The sequence below is a fragment of the Megascapheus bottae genome, chromosome 4 (genome assembly GCF_031878675.1).
Source record: "Megascapheus bottae isolate mThoBot1 chromosome 4, mThoBot2.hap1, whole genome shotgun sequence".
Taxonomy (NCBI): Eukaryota; Metazoa; Chordata; class Mammalia; order Rodentia; family Geomyidae; genus Megascapheus; species Megascapheus bottae.
Window position 1 is genome coordinate 40,861,935 of NC_143512.1, and position 17,466 is coordinate 40,879,400.

At 38.2% G+C, this 17,466-nt stretch overlaps 1 protein-coding gene across 3 annotated transcripts in view; it reads left to right on the top strand.

The window, feature by feature from the left end:
* Positions 1 to 5,958: 5,958 nt before the first annotated feature.
* The window catches only part of Wdr41 (WD repeat domain 41), a 110,034-nt gene continuing 98,526 nt past the window's right edge, over positions 5,959 to 17,466 (top strand). Inside the window, exons 1-3 of one of the 3 annotated variants that reach the window (XM_090331723.1) lie at positions 5,959 to 5,987; positions 7,379 to 7,492; positions 11,697 to 11,766. In XM_090331723.1, the coding sequence (XP_090187849.1) occupies positions 7,471 to 7,492; positions 11,697 to 11,766 (92 nt within the window). In that variant the 5' untranslated portion in view covers positions 5,959 to 5,987; positions 7,379 to 7,470. Of the gene's footprint in view, positions 5,988 to 6,013; positions 6,052 to 7,378; positions 7,493 to 11,696; positions 11,767 to 17,466 lie in introns of those variants that run through there. The other 2 variants (XM_090331724.1, XM_090331726.1) reach the window with 2 other exon arrangements.

Genomic DNA, 17,466 nt, shown 5'->3' on the forward strand with positions numbered 1-17,466 from the left:
TGTGAAATTAAAAATAAACAGGAAGTTGTAAAATATAAAACATAGATATACTAGAACTACATTATTTCTAGATTGTGTGTGTGTGTGTATATTGATCCTGGGACTTGAACTCAGGGCCAAGGTGCTGTCCCTGAGTTTCTTTGCTCAAGGTTAGTGCTCCATCACTTGAGCCACAGTTCTACTCTGGCTATTTTAGTAGTTAATTAGAGATATGAATCTCACAGATTTTTCCTATCTAGATTGGCTTCAAACAGCAATCTTCAGATCTCAGCCTTCCGAGTAGCTGGGATTGTTAGCATGAGCCACTGTCTGGCCTAGGTTTTGTTAAGTTGCAGAATTAGAATTGGGAATGAATTTAGTGAAGCTAAACAGCCATTTTGCTGTTCTTGCTTTATTTTAATTTTTTTTTGAATCTTGCTGTGTATTCCAGACTAGTCTTGAACTTGCAATCTTCTCGACTCAGCCTCCTGAGTGCTGGGGTTACTATGCTTTTAAAATTATCACATTTAATGTGATACTTCTAACACTAATTGCAGAAATCATATTGAATATTTTATTACCTTCCTCTCTGGTACCTTATATTTGAATCCCATTTCTAATTATGAAGCACAGTATCTCATTTAAAGCACCACACATTTTTTTGGAGTGCATATTCGAATCCCTATTTCATAGATGAAGAAATTGAGACTCAGAAGCCAAATGTCACATACTATGTAAGTGGCAGAGATCAATCCTTAAGTCAAGTCTTCAGATCACTCAGCAATAATTATGTATGTGACATACAGATGTTGTTCTTAGCATATTTTCAGAAAAGAAAATTAACTTTCCTTTTCAAATTTAGCATTTCACCCTTGTAATTTAAAGAAGGGTGCTTTGATAAGACATGTTAGTTGCACAAAAATAACATATGGGGGCCAGGAGTTTGGCCTAGTGGTAGAGTGCTTGCCTATCATGCATGAAGACCTGGGTTCAGTTCCTTGATACCACATACATAGAAAAAAACTGGAAGTGGTGCTGAGGCTCAAGTGGTAGAGTTCTAGCCTTGAGAAAGTCCAAGGACAGTGCTCAGGCCCTGAGCTCAAGCCCAAGACTGGCAAAAAAATATAAATAAATAAAATATGATTTAAAGAATCTAGAAACACTCCTTTCCTTATGACCCTTATTTCTAGACAAGTGGGCCATGAAAAGCCTCTTTATTGTGTAAAGAAGTATTCATAAGTGAAATGGTCTCTTTGTGACATATGCTCTGATCTGATGTGGCAAGTAACTTACAGGATTGCAGTGTGGTATTTTGAGATGGTGACATTCCAGACAGAGAAGGGAAGTTTTGATTGTCCCTACAAGAAAGGATATTCAAGATTTTTGGTATTTCAAATGTGGTTCTAGTTAGTCCCTGAAAAAGTTAATAGAGGGATTTTTTTTTTCAGAGTTGAGGACCAAACTTAGGGACTTGCACTTGCCAGGAAGTGCTCTCCACTGAACTCCATAGAAGGGTTATTTGATGTTGTTTCTGTTTAATATTAAATAGTTACAATTCAGCATGAACTATTTCTCTTTTCCTTCCACAAATTTGAAATGACTAGAAGTCATGATAATCACAGATCATAAACTCTTAGTATTGTGGAAGGATTCTGTGTGTGTGTGTGTGTGTGTGTGTGTGTGTGTGTGTGTGTGTGTGTGTGTGTCTTTGCAGGCATTGGGGCTTGAACTTTAGTCATGAATAGTGTCCCTCATAGAATAGCATTCTACCACTTGAGCCACAGCTCTACTTTTGGAGTTAATTGGAGATAAAAGTCTCAAAGACTTATCTGCCCAGACCAACTACAATCCTCAGATCTCAGCTGCCTGAGTAGCTAGAATTATAGGTGTAAGCCAATGGTGCCCGGCCATTTAAAGGACCTTTGAATTCATCTAGTTCAAATTCCCTGACTATTATTGTTCTTGGTATATTTCTCTCCAAGTGGTCTTGCAAGCTCAAGTTCAACACAATACCTTATTTTTGGCAAGGAAGTCCTTTTATTAAGCGTAGTCTGCTTTCCAGTTCTTCCTTTTACAATTATTAAAGGTTTTCTATGACATCTCTTAATTAAAATGATTTTTTCTTAATATTATTTTTTTTTTGCTAGTCCTGGGCTTGAGTTCAGGGCCTGAGCACTGTCCTTGGGCTTTCTCAAGGCTAGAGCTCTACCACTTCCAGCTTTTTTTCTATGTATGTGATTCAGAGGAATAGAACCCAGGTCTTCGTGCATGCTAGGCAAGCACTCTTCAGCACTAGGCCAAACTCCTGGCCCCTTATTAATATTTTTATCAGTCAGTATTGCACATGGCTGTGCTTATCCCTTACCCTTAAGCTTAACACAATCAACATTTCTTTCTTTCTCACAGAAATTTTAGCATGAGTTTAGAAGTAACTCTTCAGGATAGTTTCCTAAATGTGGTGACCAGTTGTCTAAGCTATTGTTATTTTGTGTCTCAGCCACCCCATTAGGGTTTTTTTCAATAGTTCTTTGTGGTAGGAAGAGAAAACTGATAATTTGCCAAATGGCGCTTAATGCTTAGGCCAGAAAGGTCTATATTTGGTACAATAAATAAGACTAATTACATGAGTTCTCCTAAATGTAAAAAAGGCTAGAAAACGTGAGGGACTATGTAGATACCAGTGGTCACAAAATATCGCTTTCATGATCTGATTTTTCTCTGTTCTTAGCATGTCTGTTCTCTCCTTTATCATATTTTTCATACTTGTACGTCAGTAACTATTTTTCACGCGTGTTTATTTGTAAGGCATAGAGGAAAGAACACCAGGGAATCCAAGCTTAGACGGAGTTTACCATATAATTGGGGAAATAAGACAAATAGATTAAGAAAAAGAACTCCAAGGAAGTTTTTTAAATTTGATTTAATTTGATTGTAAAGGTGATTACAGAGGTGTTACAGTTACACAAGTAAGGTAATGACATAAGTAAAGTAACGGCATTTCTTGTGGAACATTGTTATCCCCTCCCTCATTTTTTCCCTACTTTCCCTTCATTCCCATTCCCTCCACAAAGTTGTAAAGTTCATTGCCAACTAGTGTAAGTATTGCTCTTGCATTGGTTCATCCCTTTATCCTTTGTTTTACCATTTTGTTATTGCCCTTCCCTACCCCAAATCAGATAAATGTATATACAAGACATAGGGCACAAAATAAAAAACAATGACCACTGGGGATAAACCAAAGGGAAAAAGAAAGAAGAAAGAACTTTACACAGTACATCATCATCATCACTAACAACAAACCCCCCAAACCTCTTATTTCCATATCTTGGGGTTTATTTCAGTTGCATCATTTTGTGTGATCATATGCATATAGCTATTGAGCTATTGTGATTCCCTGCTCAGAGTATTCTAGACATACACTAATTACTAGAAACAAAGGAAATCATGGAACCTATGTTTTTTTGTGTGTCTGGCTTACTTCACTTAATACAATTTTTTTCCAAGTCCAAGGAAGTTTTTTTGTTTGTTTTTTGTTTTTTGATCATGGGGCTTGAACTCTGCCTGGGCGCTGTCCCTGAGCTTTTCAGCTCAAAGCTACCACCCTATCCCTGGGCCTGGGCGTTGTCTGTGAGCTCTTCAGCTCAAGGCTACTGCCTTACCCTTTGAGCCAAGCCCCACTTCCCATTTTCTAGAGGTTAATTGGAGATAAGAGTCTCAAGTCCTTTTGTGCTCTGGCTGGCTTTGAACCATGATCCTCCAATCTCAGCCTACTGAATAGCTAGGCTTACAGGTGTGAGCCACCGCACCCGCTGTCCAAGGAAGTTTTTAATGAATATATCAAGTGCTAAATACTCTGACAAATCATAAATGCAATGGAAAATCATAAAATCATTTGGAATAGAGAAATATTGGGGAAAGAGAACACTGGAGATAGAATTCTTGCAAAGATTTCTTGAAGGAATTAGGCCACATAGAATATCAAATTAAGTATAATTTTTCTTCTTGACATTTATGGGTCTTGTGTTTAGATATATAATTTACATTTTGTATGTTTATGCAAGTCAATACTAAATTCTCCACTGTCTTCTTCAATGTAGGTCCATGAATTAGACTCGATCTCTAATGGCAGGGCAAGATATAATGTACTGTTTACTAGATTCACTTTAATAGTGATTCATAATATAACAGTGTTCGGTATCCCTGATTGATGGTTAGAAAGCTGAAAGCATATTTTATATTTGCAACCGATTCATTTTCACATCTAGCAGGTAGATAGTTACTATCTTGTATATATGTATGTGTGTATGTATGTATGTATGTATGTATGTATGTATGTATGTAAGTATATATGTATGTATGTATGTTCGTAGGTATCTATCATCTATCTGTGTAAAGAGAGGGCTTATATGATTATTAAGATGACAACTAAATAATTCCTGGCAACAAGAAGATAATGTTTTCATTCTCACGAAAAGAGACCATCCTCTGCCTGTGGAAAGCAGTGTTCACTTGGAATAAACTAGTCACCTATGGGAGGCTAATTACCTTTTCCAAAGAACTGGGGGACCATATAGTATCTTCAGAAAGGTAATTTAGTAAATGACACCCTGGTATCTTGGAAGACTTAATATGCCTCTCTTAGAAACTCCAGTGACTAGATTGTTTCCCACAATAGAGGGAGAGGCACACACTTGTCAGAAAACAAGCTAGCTTAGATTTCCCTATTGGGAGACTTAAGAGCTCCATTTTCACTTTAAACTTAGTGTTCTCCGGGAACTGGTTGTATGCTGTGAGACATTTCAGATTTGAAGAGTCAGGACTGAGGATCTTCCCCTTAGGAACTCCAAAGGCTGACCATACTGTTCTGGTAGAGGTTGCTTTGGCTGTAGGAGATGGTTGCTTCTCAAGGGAGTAGGATTTTCTTTTAGTTATAGAAAAACAATCCTGAGACATTGGGGACCCAGAAAAAAATGTAGCATAGTTTGGAAAACATAGATGTAGTCCTTGATCAGTCATTACATGAATTGTGATTTAATCATTTAGCAGCTATAAGCTTCCATTCTCTCACATAGTATCTGAACTTCTTTCCCAAAGCTAACCATTCCTAATAACGATAACACTATATTTCTGACTCTTGTGAGGCAAGCTGGTCTATAAATGCCTGGTGAGGGCTGGGAGTGTGGCCTAGTGGCAGAGTGCTTGTCTAGCATTCATGATGCACTGGGTTTGATTCCTCAGTACCATATCCACAAGAAAAAGCCAGAAGTGATGCTGTGGCTCAAGTGCTAGAGTGCTAGCCTTGAGAAAGTTCAAGGACAGTGCCTAGACCCTGAGTTTAAGTTCCAAGAATGGCAAAAAGAAAGAGAGAAAAAAGAAAGGAAAAAAAAAAAAACAACAAAGAAGACTGATGATCAGCTGCCTGGGGTAATTTTTGGTTTGTTTTGTTTGTTTTTCCCTCCTAGGTAGAGGATTTCTGATTCTAAATCGAGTCAGCATTGTGGTAAAAGGGAAAAAAGGTGAACACATAACATCAGTGCTCTGCTGAAAAGTTGTTACAGCTGACACAATCCTTAGATTGTGTCCTTGTTTTAGGAGTCATCGAATGGGGTAGAGTTACATAGAAATTGTTTTCTGCAATTGGATATGAAGATTGGAGTGTGTAAAAGAACTACTTTCCTTAGACAAATAAGGCCTTGCAATGAATCCTTCTCCCTATTATTAAATAAATAGTACCACAAGTTTTGTGTAGCACCCACAAAATATGGATTTAACCCAGAAGGAAAAATTAGAGTGAAAAGACAACCTAGCATAGTCTCATATAGGAAACACTCAATAATTTAAGTTAGGAACGATCAGATTCAAATAGCACTGGTCCCGGTGTAAAGTTATTCAGCAACTGGTCAGCTACTTAGAACCATAGAGTAGAATGTTTATTCAGTTGCTAAGGCAATGCCAGGTGCCTATAACTATATGGGAGAATGAAAAGAATGCTTACTGTGGCTGCTCCAGTGAGTATGTATATGAAGTCCAGAAAGAGTTGCTCTTGTAAACTCTCTGTATGTGTGAATGCAGGTTAATAGTTCAAGACCAGAGGGAACTGGTGAAATAAAGTCTGAAGGAAATTTATGATTCCTTCCTTTATTTTTAGAGCTACAGGACATTATCTTTCAAGCCTTTTTTCCCTATCAAAACAGGAAATTATCTGGGATTTATTTACATTTTGAATGGATTTACCACAAAAGACTAACATCTCCATTTTAATTTTAGTGCAGAAACAATGCTTTTATCTTAATCTAGCTAAAGAACTTGGAAACATGTGGAGGGCAGTGAGGGAGATGGTGATGTTTGCCTAGAAGCATTTGCTGTAGGAAGAGATTATACCCATCTGAGATGGAATGAATGTAGTAGTTAGGGAGCTCAAGGAGCTAGGAAAAAAGGAGTTGAAAAAAATTATCTTTATTAGGGAGATGAAAATATAGTTGTTGTTTTATTATTTTTATATTATAAATTATACTCTTGAATTTTCATGAGAAAAATATGGTAGTAATTTCCTCCGTCTTTTAACATATTATCTTTAAACATTGGCTTTTTATTTTTATTTTTTGCCAGTCCTGGGCTTGAGCTCAGGGCCTGAGCACTGTCCTTGGACTTTCTCAAGGCTAGAGCTCTACCACTTGAGCCTCAGCACCACTTCCAGCTTTTTTGTATGTATGTGGTACCAAGGAATCGAACCTGGGTCTTCGCTCATGCTAGGCAAGCACTTTAACCACTAGGCCAAACTCCCGGCCCAACATTGGCTTTTTAAATTTTTTCTTTTTCTCCTCCTCCTCAGTGTGTGTGTGTGTGTGTGTGTGTGTGTGTGTGTGTGTGTGTGTGTGTGTGTGTGTGTGTGTGTGTGTGTACTGGTCCTAGGGCTTGATCTCAGAGCCTAAGCACTGTCCCCGAGCTCTTTTGCTCAAGGCTATTGCTCTACCACTTGAGCCCCAGCTTTTTGCTGGTTAATTAGATGAGGTTTTGAACCTGGATCCTCAGGTCTCAGCCTCTGGGGTAGCTATAATTACAGGTTTGAGCAATTGCTGCAGGTAAACATCAGTTTTTCTAGAGTAATGAGACTTTATACATAGTCCTTGAGGAGTTGATTTCCTCAAAGTTGCTAAATGAAGTTGCTAAATAAAAGATTCCTTTTGGCACTGGTGACTTCTGGGTGATTTCCAGAATTCTAGAGTTACCTTCATCTATCTCCTGGCTTTCCTATAGTACTTTTCAGTGCTCCCTATTAAAAACCCTTATCACGCTTCCATCTGCTTTGAAAATCTCTGCTGTTAAATACTCGGAGTTCATTCTAACTGTGATTTCCATCTGTGCTTCCTTTCTTCACTAATCTTGTTGTTCCCTCTAGACAGGTAATCCTCATTCTCTGAGCCTCAAGTTTCTGTTGCATGAAAATCACCTGAAGCTCGCATCCAGGCTGGGAAGAGGCAGCAACTGGACATGTTGCAGAAACACCATTCAGGTAATGGGTAGGGGAAAGAGGGAAGATGGGGGTAGGCTTCACGCAGGTGTAGCACATGAAAGCCTGCTATGCACCGTTGGATAGGGTTGAAACAATGAAACCTGAGCTTGGTAAGGATTGGTCCAGGGAATTTTATTTTCAGTCTGAATGTATTGAAGATTAAGTTAACTACTTCCTGGACTGAATGCATAGTATTTGACACTAGGTGGCAGGAAATAATTCACTGAATATTATATTTTGATTTTATAATAGTAAGAGATATGATTTGCCATCAAAGAGTAAAATATCACATTGATGTGAACTGTTATTTAATTACAACAAGACCCTTAAGCAATTATATATGAAGTAAAACACTTTCAAATCAGATTTGAGTTCTATTTTGTAGTAGCAGTTAATTGTATGTAGGTGTTAAGATATATTAGGGGAAGAAGAGAGACAACTTGTCATCTAATCATACTGTTGCTGGTTAATTATTCACACAAATTATAAACCAAATGGTCATTTAGCATAGCTTAAACATATCCAAGAAACAGAACACTTATCTTCTAAGAGGTCCTATGGTCAGAGCTGCTAAGGCCCCTCAAGTCATCAAAAACTTGTTCAGTCATCTTTATTAAATAGAAATTGGATGTTAGCTAGAAAAAGCATCAGAGTTCCTATCCCAGATGTTTAAAGAAAATTATCCTTTTAATTTAAGATTTCTCAGTTTTGAGGAATGGGGCTTACAAATTTCATTGCAAATCTTGACAATCACTATTACAGTTGCTGAAGCTGACCAGGTGAATTAACCATAATTGATGCTATTTTTAGAAATGGGTCATACATACTACTCATAAGCAATGTTCACCCTGTTGTTCTTTGAGCCAACAGCTTTGGACCAGCCATGAGTCTTTCACTGGCTGAATATTAGCACTGACCCTCATTAGAATCTTTTATATTTTTTTTTTTGCCAGTCATGGCCTTGAGCTCAGCGTCTGGGCACTGTCCTTGGACTTTCTCAAGGCTAGAGCTCTACCACTTGAGACTCAGCACCACTTTCAGCTTTTTCTATGTATGTGGTACTGAGGAATTGAACCCAGGTCTTCATGCATTTAATAAGCAAGCACTTTACCAGTAGGCCAAACTCCTGGCCCCTAGAATCTTATTCATATAATTCTTTTCTTTCTTCATTCTCAGTTGTAGTGATATTTCCCCCCTTTAACTTAAAACCTAAATTTCTTTCACTTGACAGTCCTTATAGCCTCAGATTTCTCTTTAAGTTATAAGAGACTTTCTGCACTTCAACTTTTACATCTCATTAACTCTTCAGTCTACATTTTTTTTAACATAGAGCATAGTCTGTTTTAAAACCCTATTTATATACAAATGCTAATGCAAATCACCATGAAATATTGAGATATACAATTTGTTCCTCCATCTGATAAACTTTATTGATTATATTTTTTCCAGTCCTTCTCCTTTTACGTGTATCTACCTAAATTTTAACACATGGAGGATATTTTGTATTTTTTCATTTTTAAAATTTAATTTATTAATGATAAATAAATTTAAATTTATTGTCAGGGTGGTATATAGAGGGGCTATAGTTACATTCCTAAGGTAGTGTGTACATTACTTCTTGAACATTGTTACCCCTTCCCATGTTCTTCTCGCATTTACCCTCCCTCCATCCCCTCCCAAGTTGTAAATTTCCAACATATTATCTTGTGAATATCGCTGTTACATTAGTTCACCCTTTGTCCTTTGTCTTCTGAACATTTCTGTACATATTGGTTTACTGTATGTCTTTGTAGATATAGTTTAAATGGCTAATAGTACAGATTTTTCTGTCTATAAAAAGGTTACCTCTATTATAAGCAGTTGTCCAATATAAATATTCAAAATATATTTAAATGTCTGATTTCTTGGCACCTCACTCAGAGTTAAGGATTACTGGAACTGTAAACATATGTATAGAAAAAAATATTATGATTACTATTTTTGTGCTGGTGCTAGGGCTTGAACTCAGGGTCTAAGTGACAGCCTCAAGCTTCTTTTGCTCAAGACTAGCACTGTATCACTTGAAGTGCTCCATTTCCGGCTTAAAAAATCATTTGTTGAAGATAAGAATCAGATGAACTTGGGCTGGGAGTTTTGCCTAATGGTAGAGTGCTTGCCCAGCATGCATGAAGACCCGGGTTTGATTCCTCAGTACTACATAAATAGAAAAGGCCAGAAGTGATGCTGTGATTCAAGTGGTAGAGCTCTAGCCTTGAGAAAGCCCAAGGACAGTGCTCAGGCCCTGAGTTCAAGTTCCAGGACCAGAAAAAAAAAGAATCTGATGAACATTTTTGCCTAAGCTGGCTTCAAACTGTGATCCTCAGATCCCAGCCTCCTAAGTAGCTAGGATTACAGTTGTAAGTCACTGACACTCAGTTGGAAAGAATTATTTTAAATTATTCTAAAGAATAACAAGTCTCCCAAGAGAAGACACATTGACCAGTACACGGTAGCCATTGTCTACATATGACCAAATGTAAACTGAATAAAACTAACACTTCAGTTCCTCATAGTAGTCATATTTTCTCAAGTTTGTTTTCTACTTTTCTTCCATCTAGAGACCCTTTATCCATTTTCTTATTTCTTCTTTTTCCCTCTTACTTGTATTCAACTACCTTGAAAATAAACTAATCTTATATTTGACCAGTTTTTGCACTGTGTATGAAATTGTTGGGTGGGTTGATAAAATTTATCTTCAAGGAACAAATAGACTGATGAGTAAACTGCTACTTTCAATAGTAAATAAAATAGTAGCTGTAAATATTGTTGGATTCTGCTTGCAATGGCACTATGATGATGTCTGCTGGTGAAGGGCTGCATGGTCTTGCTTTCTGATTGCTCCATATTATTGGCTTCTTTCTTGGTTCATTGTCATCTCCTAGCACTTTTTCTGAGTTCTTTATGTTTCTAAAATTAGGTGACCATTTTCCTGATAATAGTGATCACGTTTGTATCATCTTATCATCTCTACTCTTCCCTGTTCATAGTAGGTACTCCAAAATGTTCACATGTATCATTCAGAGATTTTGATGGCAAGTAACAGAAAACCTTGCTGTTTTGAGTGAAAGGTTTATGGAAGGATAATAGAGACATACAGAAATGACAGGGGACCAAGGATCAGGCTGAGAAAACGGGCAGGAACCAAGAGAGCCCTAGAGACTAAGCAGCCTTAACAATTTGGCCAGCTAGATGCTGTCATCTCTGGATACTGTCATTCTCATTGCATTCCTCCATAAATCAGTCTTATCTGAGATTTACCTTGGATCATTCTCTAAGACTTCAGAGTTCTAAGCAGCTATGACTTTCAGAGGATCTAGAAAGGATACATATTTTTTTTTATAGCCACTCAAAGCAAAATCTCTCATAAGACTGTGCATAAAAATAGATTCTCCCTGGGCCGGGAGTTTGGCCTAGTGGTTAAAGTGCTTGCCTAGCATGCATGAAGATCCGGGTTTGATTCCTCAGTACCACATACATAGAAAAAAGCCAGAAGTGGTGCTGAGGCTCAAGTGGTAGAGCTCTAGCCTTGAGAAAGTCCAAGGACAGTGCTCAGGCCCTGAGCTCAAGCCCAGGACTGGCAAAAAAAAAAAAATAGATTCTCCTTATGTGAAGAGGAGTTGATGGTGGATAACCCCCAACCCTCACACACTTGGGATTATCAACCACAAATATCTATTAATATGAATAGCAAATATATGTAGCATTTGTTTTCAGAAACATGGAGGAAATTGTGGAAGACAGATCATTTGTGGTGAGGCTCCTTAGGCACGTAGGCCAAGGTGAAGGTCAATGAAGGCTTTGAAACCTTAGTGATAAGGAATAGACAGGACACATATTAGCCTGGAGGAGTAGAAAAAGGGCATGTGGAATGAAGATCCCAAGGACATTCATCATTGTATTTACAGCTCTGCTATGGTTTGAAAGGTCTCTCCTAAATTTAATGTGTCAGAACTTAATTCCCAAAGTCCTGTTAATGGTGTTTGAGAAGGGGACCTTTGGGAGGTGATTGGGTCTTAAGGGCTCTGTCCTCATAATTGGTTAATCCAGTAATGGATTAATGAATTAATGGATTAGTGGTTTATTGAGAGAGTGCCTTTGTTATAAAAGCAGTGGGCTTACTTACCCAGTACTGAAATGTGATGCCCTCTGCCATGTTTTAATGCAGCAAAAAGATCCTCACCAGAAACGGAGATGATGATGAGACCATGCTCTTCAACTTCCTGGACTCCAGAACTGTGAGCCCAAATAAGCAGTTTTTCTTTATAAATTGCATAGTCTCTGATGTTTTGTTATAGCAACAGAAAACAGACTAAGATAAGTTAGTTATATTTAACAGTGTGTGTGTGTGTGTGTGTGTGTGTGTGTGTGTGTGTGTGTGTGTGTGTGTGTGTACAGGAACTGGGGCTCAGGGTCTTGGCACTGTCCTTTGGCTTTTTTGTTCCAGGTTAGCTTTCTACCACCTGAGCCACAGATCCACTTACGGCATTTTGCTGGTTAACTGGAAATAAGGGCCTTATGAACTTTCTTGCTTGGGCTCATTTTGAACTGGGATCCTAAGATTTCAGCCTCTGGAGTAGCTAGAATTATAGGCATGAACTACTGATGCCTGGCCGTAGTATGTCTCTGGTGACTCATCTAGGACCTGAGAACTGGTTCATCAAGTTGAAAGCCCAGGTTTAAGAAAAAAAAAACTTAAAGAAATTCATTCAAGTGGTTAAGAATTAAAACATGAGTCTGGTAAAAAGTCTTCCTTTTACTTTTTTTGTTTTTTGGCTGCAGGGCTTGAACTCTGGGTCCTGGGCACTGTCTCTGAGCTCTCCAGTTCAAGGCTAGTTCTCTCCCACTTTGAGCCACATCACTACTTCCAGTTTTCTGGAGATAAGAGTCTCATGGAATTTTAATTCTGGGCTGGCTTTGAACTGTGATCCTCAGACCTCAGCTTCCTGAGTAGCTGATTACAGGCATGAGCCACTGGCGCCCAGCTTTCCTTTGGTTTTAAAGAGAACATGTTCCCTGGATATACTGTGAACTCTAGTGTTTGAGTTTTGTTTGTACTTTCTTTCAGGTTCTGTCCTTCTCCTTCTTAAAAATTAAAATGTTAATATTAAGATGATATACAGAAGGTGATGTACATAAATCAGGTACTGAGTACATGTTTTGGGGCAATGTCACCCTTCACTTTTCTCTTTCTCCTAGTTTTTCCCTCTAGTCCCTGCCCCGTTGTACAGTATTAATCTGGTATCTACCGAATAGTACTGCTACTTTTATTTCTCTTTGTCTCTATTTCTATGCTCCCCTTCCCCCTAAAAGATGGATAAGTGAGCAAACAAGATAAAAATCCCCAAGAAACAACAACAAAAGACCCACCCAAAAGCAAAAATAAACAATGTCATCTTCACCAACAACAGCAGAGGAAAAAAACACTCTTGTTTCCATTTCCTGGAATTCATTTTGATAAACATTATTTTATATATTCAGAGGCTCAGAGGCATTGTGCCTTTGTGTTGCTCCCCTAACCATAGCCTCCTTTAGCCACATTGTGTATGAATGCCTAGAGTCCTGTATAATTTATCATTTTCTCTCTTCCGCATATGAGGGAAAGTTTGTCTCTTTGAGCTTGGCTTAACCTCCTTAACATGATTTGTTATAGGTCTAGGACCAACTATCTACTCCATTTAATATGGACCAATTTCCTACTTTTCTGGCACTGGACTATGTATTCTCACAAAGTAGTCTCATGATATCTAAGTGACACAGTTATTTCTCTCTCTGTTTTATGATCAAGGGTATGAGAGGTTAAGTCACTGCCTAATTACATTTCAGTCAATGGTAATTTTTGGAAGCAAAATTCCAGCTGTAGTATTTTTGAATCCAAATGCAGTTTATTTCACATCACTTCCTCTCTGATTTTCAAAAATACCCTCATAAGGGGCTGGGAGTTTGGCCTAGTGGTAGAGTGCTTGCTTAGCAGGCATGAAGACCTGTGTTCAATTCCTTGGTACGTATACATAGAAAAGCCAGAACTGGTGCTATGGCTCAAGTGGTAGAGCTCTAGCCTTGAGGAAAGCCCAAGGACAGTGCGCAGGCCCTGAATTCAAGTCTCAGGTCTGGCAAAAAATAATACCCCCATGAATAGCTGCAGAAACCACTGAAAAATTATTGTCTAAGTAGTTAGGTTGAAGACTGAAACACTCATCTGGATGTGTTTGTGAAATGATGAATTATATTATTTTAAGCTTATTCAATATTCATATATTCAATAAATATTGGTTAAATGCCTATTATGAACCAAGTATTGTTGTATGAACTGAGACTAAAACAGAACAAGACCTTATCTCAAGAAGCTTGTGTTTTACTGTACAGAAAAGATGGAGATGTATTTTAACAGCTAGCTTATCATGAGGATTTTGTTCAAATTCAGATTAATGAAATGTCATCCAGAGTTTTCCTGGTGTTGAATGGTAACACTATTCACTGAATGCCAAATTAGGGCATGAAACAAAATAAAGAACTAAATTGTTTTCAAAAAGCATTTGTCTCCACTTGCCCCCAATCACTGTCTTCTCTCCATAAGCAGAGTAGTAGGTATTAGACCAATGGTTCTTTGACTGGTCTAGATATCTGTGAGTCCCCTTTCAGAGATCTGGGAGGGTAAACTATTTCCATAATAAGACAAAACATTTTTTATTATTTGGACATTTTCTCTGATAGTGGCTAAAACTCCTGATTTAGTCAACATTAAGTGTTGGTAGGATATGGGGAAAAAGGAATCCTATCACCTTGTTCATGAGAATGTAAACTAGTGCAATCACTTTGGCGGGCAGTCTGGAGGTTCCTCAAAAAAACTTAACATAGGGGGCCGGGAATTTGGAATTTGGCCTAGTGGTAGAGTGCTTGCCTAGCATGCACGAAGACCCAGGTTCAATTCCTCTGTGCCACTACATAGAAAAAAGCCAGAAATGGTGCTGTGGCTTAAGTGGTAGATCGCTAGCCTTGAGAAAGTCCAAGGACAGTGCTCAGGCCCTGACGTCAAGCCCAAGACTGGCAAAAAAAAACCCCAAAACCTAAAAACCTTAACATAGAACTTCTCTATTTTCTCAGCCATACCACTCTTGGGTATCTACCCAGAACATCATAACACATATATATCCATGTTCATTGCTGCACAATTCACAATAGCCAAGTTATGGAAACTGTCCTACAAGAAATAATTGGATAAAAAAACTGTAGTACTTACACACAATGGAACTTTACACAGTCATTAGAAAGAATAACATTATGCCATTTGCAGGGAAATGGATGGATCTATAACAAATCATGTTAAGTGAGGTTAAGCCAAGCTCAGTGAAAGAAACTTTTCTATGTGGAAGCTAGATCTAAAATACACCAAGACTTTAGGCAATCACACACAGTGAGACCAAAGGATATTTTTAGGGGAGCAACAAAAAAACAATATCCTCTGTGCCTCTGAACATATAACATAATATCAGAATGAATCCTAGGAGATGAAAACAAGTTTTTCCTCTGTTGTTTCTGTTTTCTTTTTTTTTGTCTTGTTTGTTCATTTATCTGTCTTTGAGAAGGTGAGAGGAAGAGCACAGAAATGGAGGGAGGAAGGGTGAACCAGTGTGGCAGCAGTACTCAGTAGACACTGTGTTGAAAATGAACTAGACAATTTGTAAGTGGGAATGGGAGAGAAAAATTGGTAGGTGGCATTATCCAAAAAGAAATGTGCTCTTTAACTGACTTATGTAACTCTAACTTCTCTCTGTATCACCTTTATAATAACAATTAAAAGAACTCCTGTTGTAAACCGATACAAAGATACCCAATCTACGTACTGAAGAATCGAACCCAAGTCTTCGTGCATGCTAGGCAAGCACTCTACCATTAGGCTAAATGATGTCAAAAGAAAGAAGAAAACATTCAAGACCATTTTTTTTTTGCCAGTCCTGTGGCTTGAGCTCAGGGCCTGAGCATTGTCCTTGGGCTTTCTCAAGGCTAGCACTCAAGGCTAGCACTCTACCACTTGAGCCACAGCACCACTTCTGGCTTTTTTTAAAGTATGTGGGATGCTAAGGAATCGAACCCAGGTTTTTGTGCATGCTAGGCAAGCACTCTTACCACTAGGCCAAACTCCCAGCCCCTCAAGACCATTTTTGATGAGACAATGAAAATTATTTTTAAAATCTTAGGAAAACATCTTTTTCAATACTTTTGATGATGCACAGTGCATACATTAAGCACTTTTTGCCTATATGACTATAGGATGTTTCCTGATGAAAGCCCTTGTGAAAATGAGTTATGAGAACTGACTGAGCTATTCTTGTGTGTGTGTGTGTGTGTGTGTGAGCGAGAGAGAGAGAGAGAGAGAGAGAGAGAGAGAGAGAGAGAGAGAGAGAGAGAGAGAGAGAGAGAGAGTGAGTCCTGGGGCTTGGACTTGGGGCCTGGGCACTGTCCCTCAGCTTTTTTTTTTCCTCTGAGGGCTAAAGCTCTACCATTCAGCCACAGTTCCACTTCCAGTTTTTTGGTCATTCATTGGAGTTAAGAGTCACATGGATTCCCCTGGCCAGGCTGACTATAATTCTCCAATCTCAGTTTCCTGAGTAGCTAGGATTACAGGAATGGGCCACTGATATACATCGAAGCTGTTCTTTTATGGAATACTATTTTTACTTAGAACAATTGGCAAGCAATGCTTATTCAGATATTTGGCAAAAACTACCAAAGTGATCTTTGAAAACAACTGACACTATTTATTGCTAATGCTAAAATCAGGCTCTCGAGTCAAAATTAGAAATTTGGAAAGCTTGTATGACCTGTTAGGTGTTTGATGGTGTCCAAATGTTCAAAGACCATCAGCTGACACTGGAAGTTGTATTAATCAATGCGGTTTTCAAAAATATAATGAGTACATGAACATTTGATAAATCCACATAAGTCAGAGTTGGTATTTTCCAAATAACTAATACATGATAGAGCAACATTTTGCACTATCTAATACATGATAGTGCGTGATAATGCCTGACTGGAGATAAGGGCTAGAGTGTAACTCAATGCTAGAGTACTTCTTTAGCACCAATCCCTGTGTTTGATCCCCAGCACAGAAAAACTAAAACAAATAAATCATAACAAGAACAAAAAACTGAAAGTAAAAGATAAACCAAGATATTTAATGTGTGGAAGCTTGATAATTTGCATGAAATCAATTCAGTTCCCATACTGAAATTAATATCTAAGAAATATTTTTATTAAAGTAGAACATCCACAGATATACAAAATGACAGTTAAAAATAATCTCTTTTAGGGCCGGGAGTTTGGCCTACTGGTAGAGTGCTTGCCTAGTGTGCACGAAGACCCGGGTTCGATTCCTCGGTACCACATACATAGAAAAAATCCTGAAATGGTACTGAGCCTCAAGTGGTAGAGCTCTAGCCTTGAGAAAGTCCAAGGACAGTGCTCAGACTCTGAGCTCAAGCCCAGGACTGGCAAAAAAAAATAATAATCTCTTTTAGGGCATCAGAGGGATCCACATAGGGAAAGAACAAATTAAACTATCCCTATTCGTAGATGACATGATCCTCTACCTGAGTGACCCATAAGCTCCACTCCCAAACTCCTAGAATTAATAAACCACTTTAGCAAAGTGGCAGGATACAAAATTAATCTGCAAAAGTCAGTAGCCATCTTGTATGCCAACAATACACAGACTGAAGGCCAAATCAAGAAAACGATCCCATTTGCAATAGCCCCCCAAAGAATAAAATACTTAGGAATTAACTTAACCAAAGATGTAAAGGAATGAAAACTATAAAAGCCTAACAAAAGAAATTAAAGAGGGCACCAGGAAATGGAAAGAAATCCCATGCTCATGGGTAGAGAGAACCAATATAGTGAAAATGGCCATACTGCCAAAATTGATATACAAATTCAAT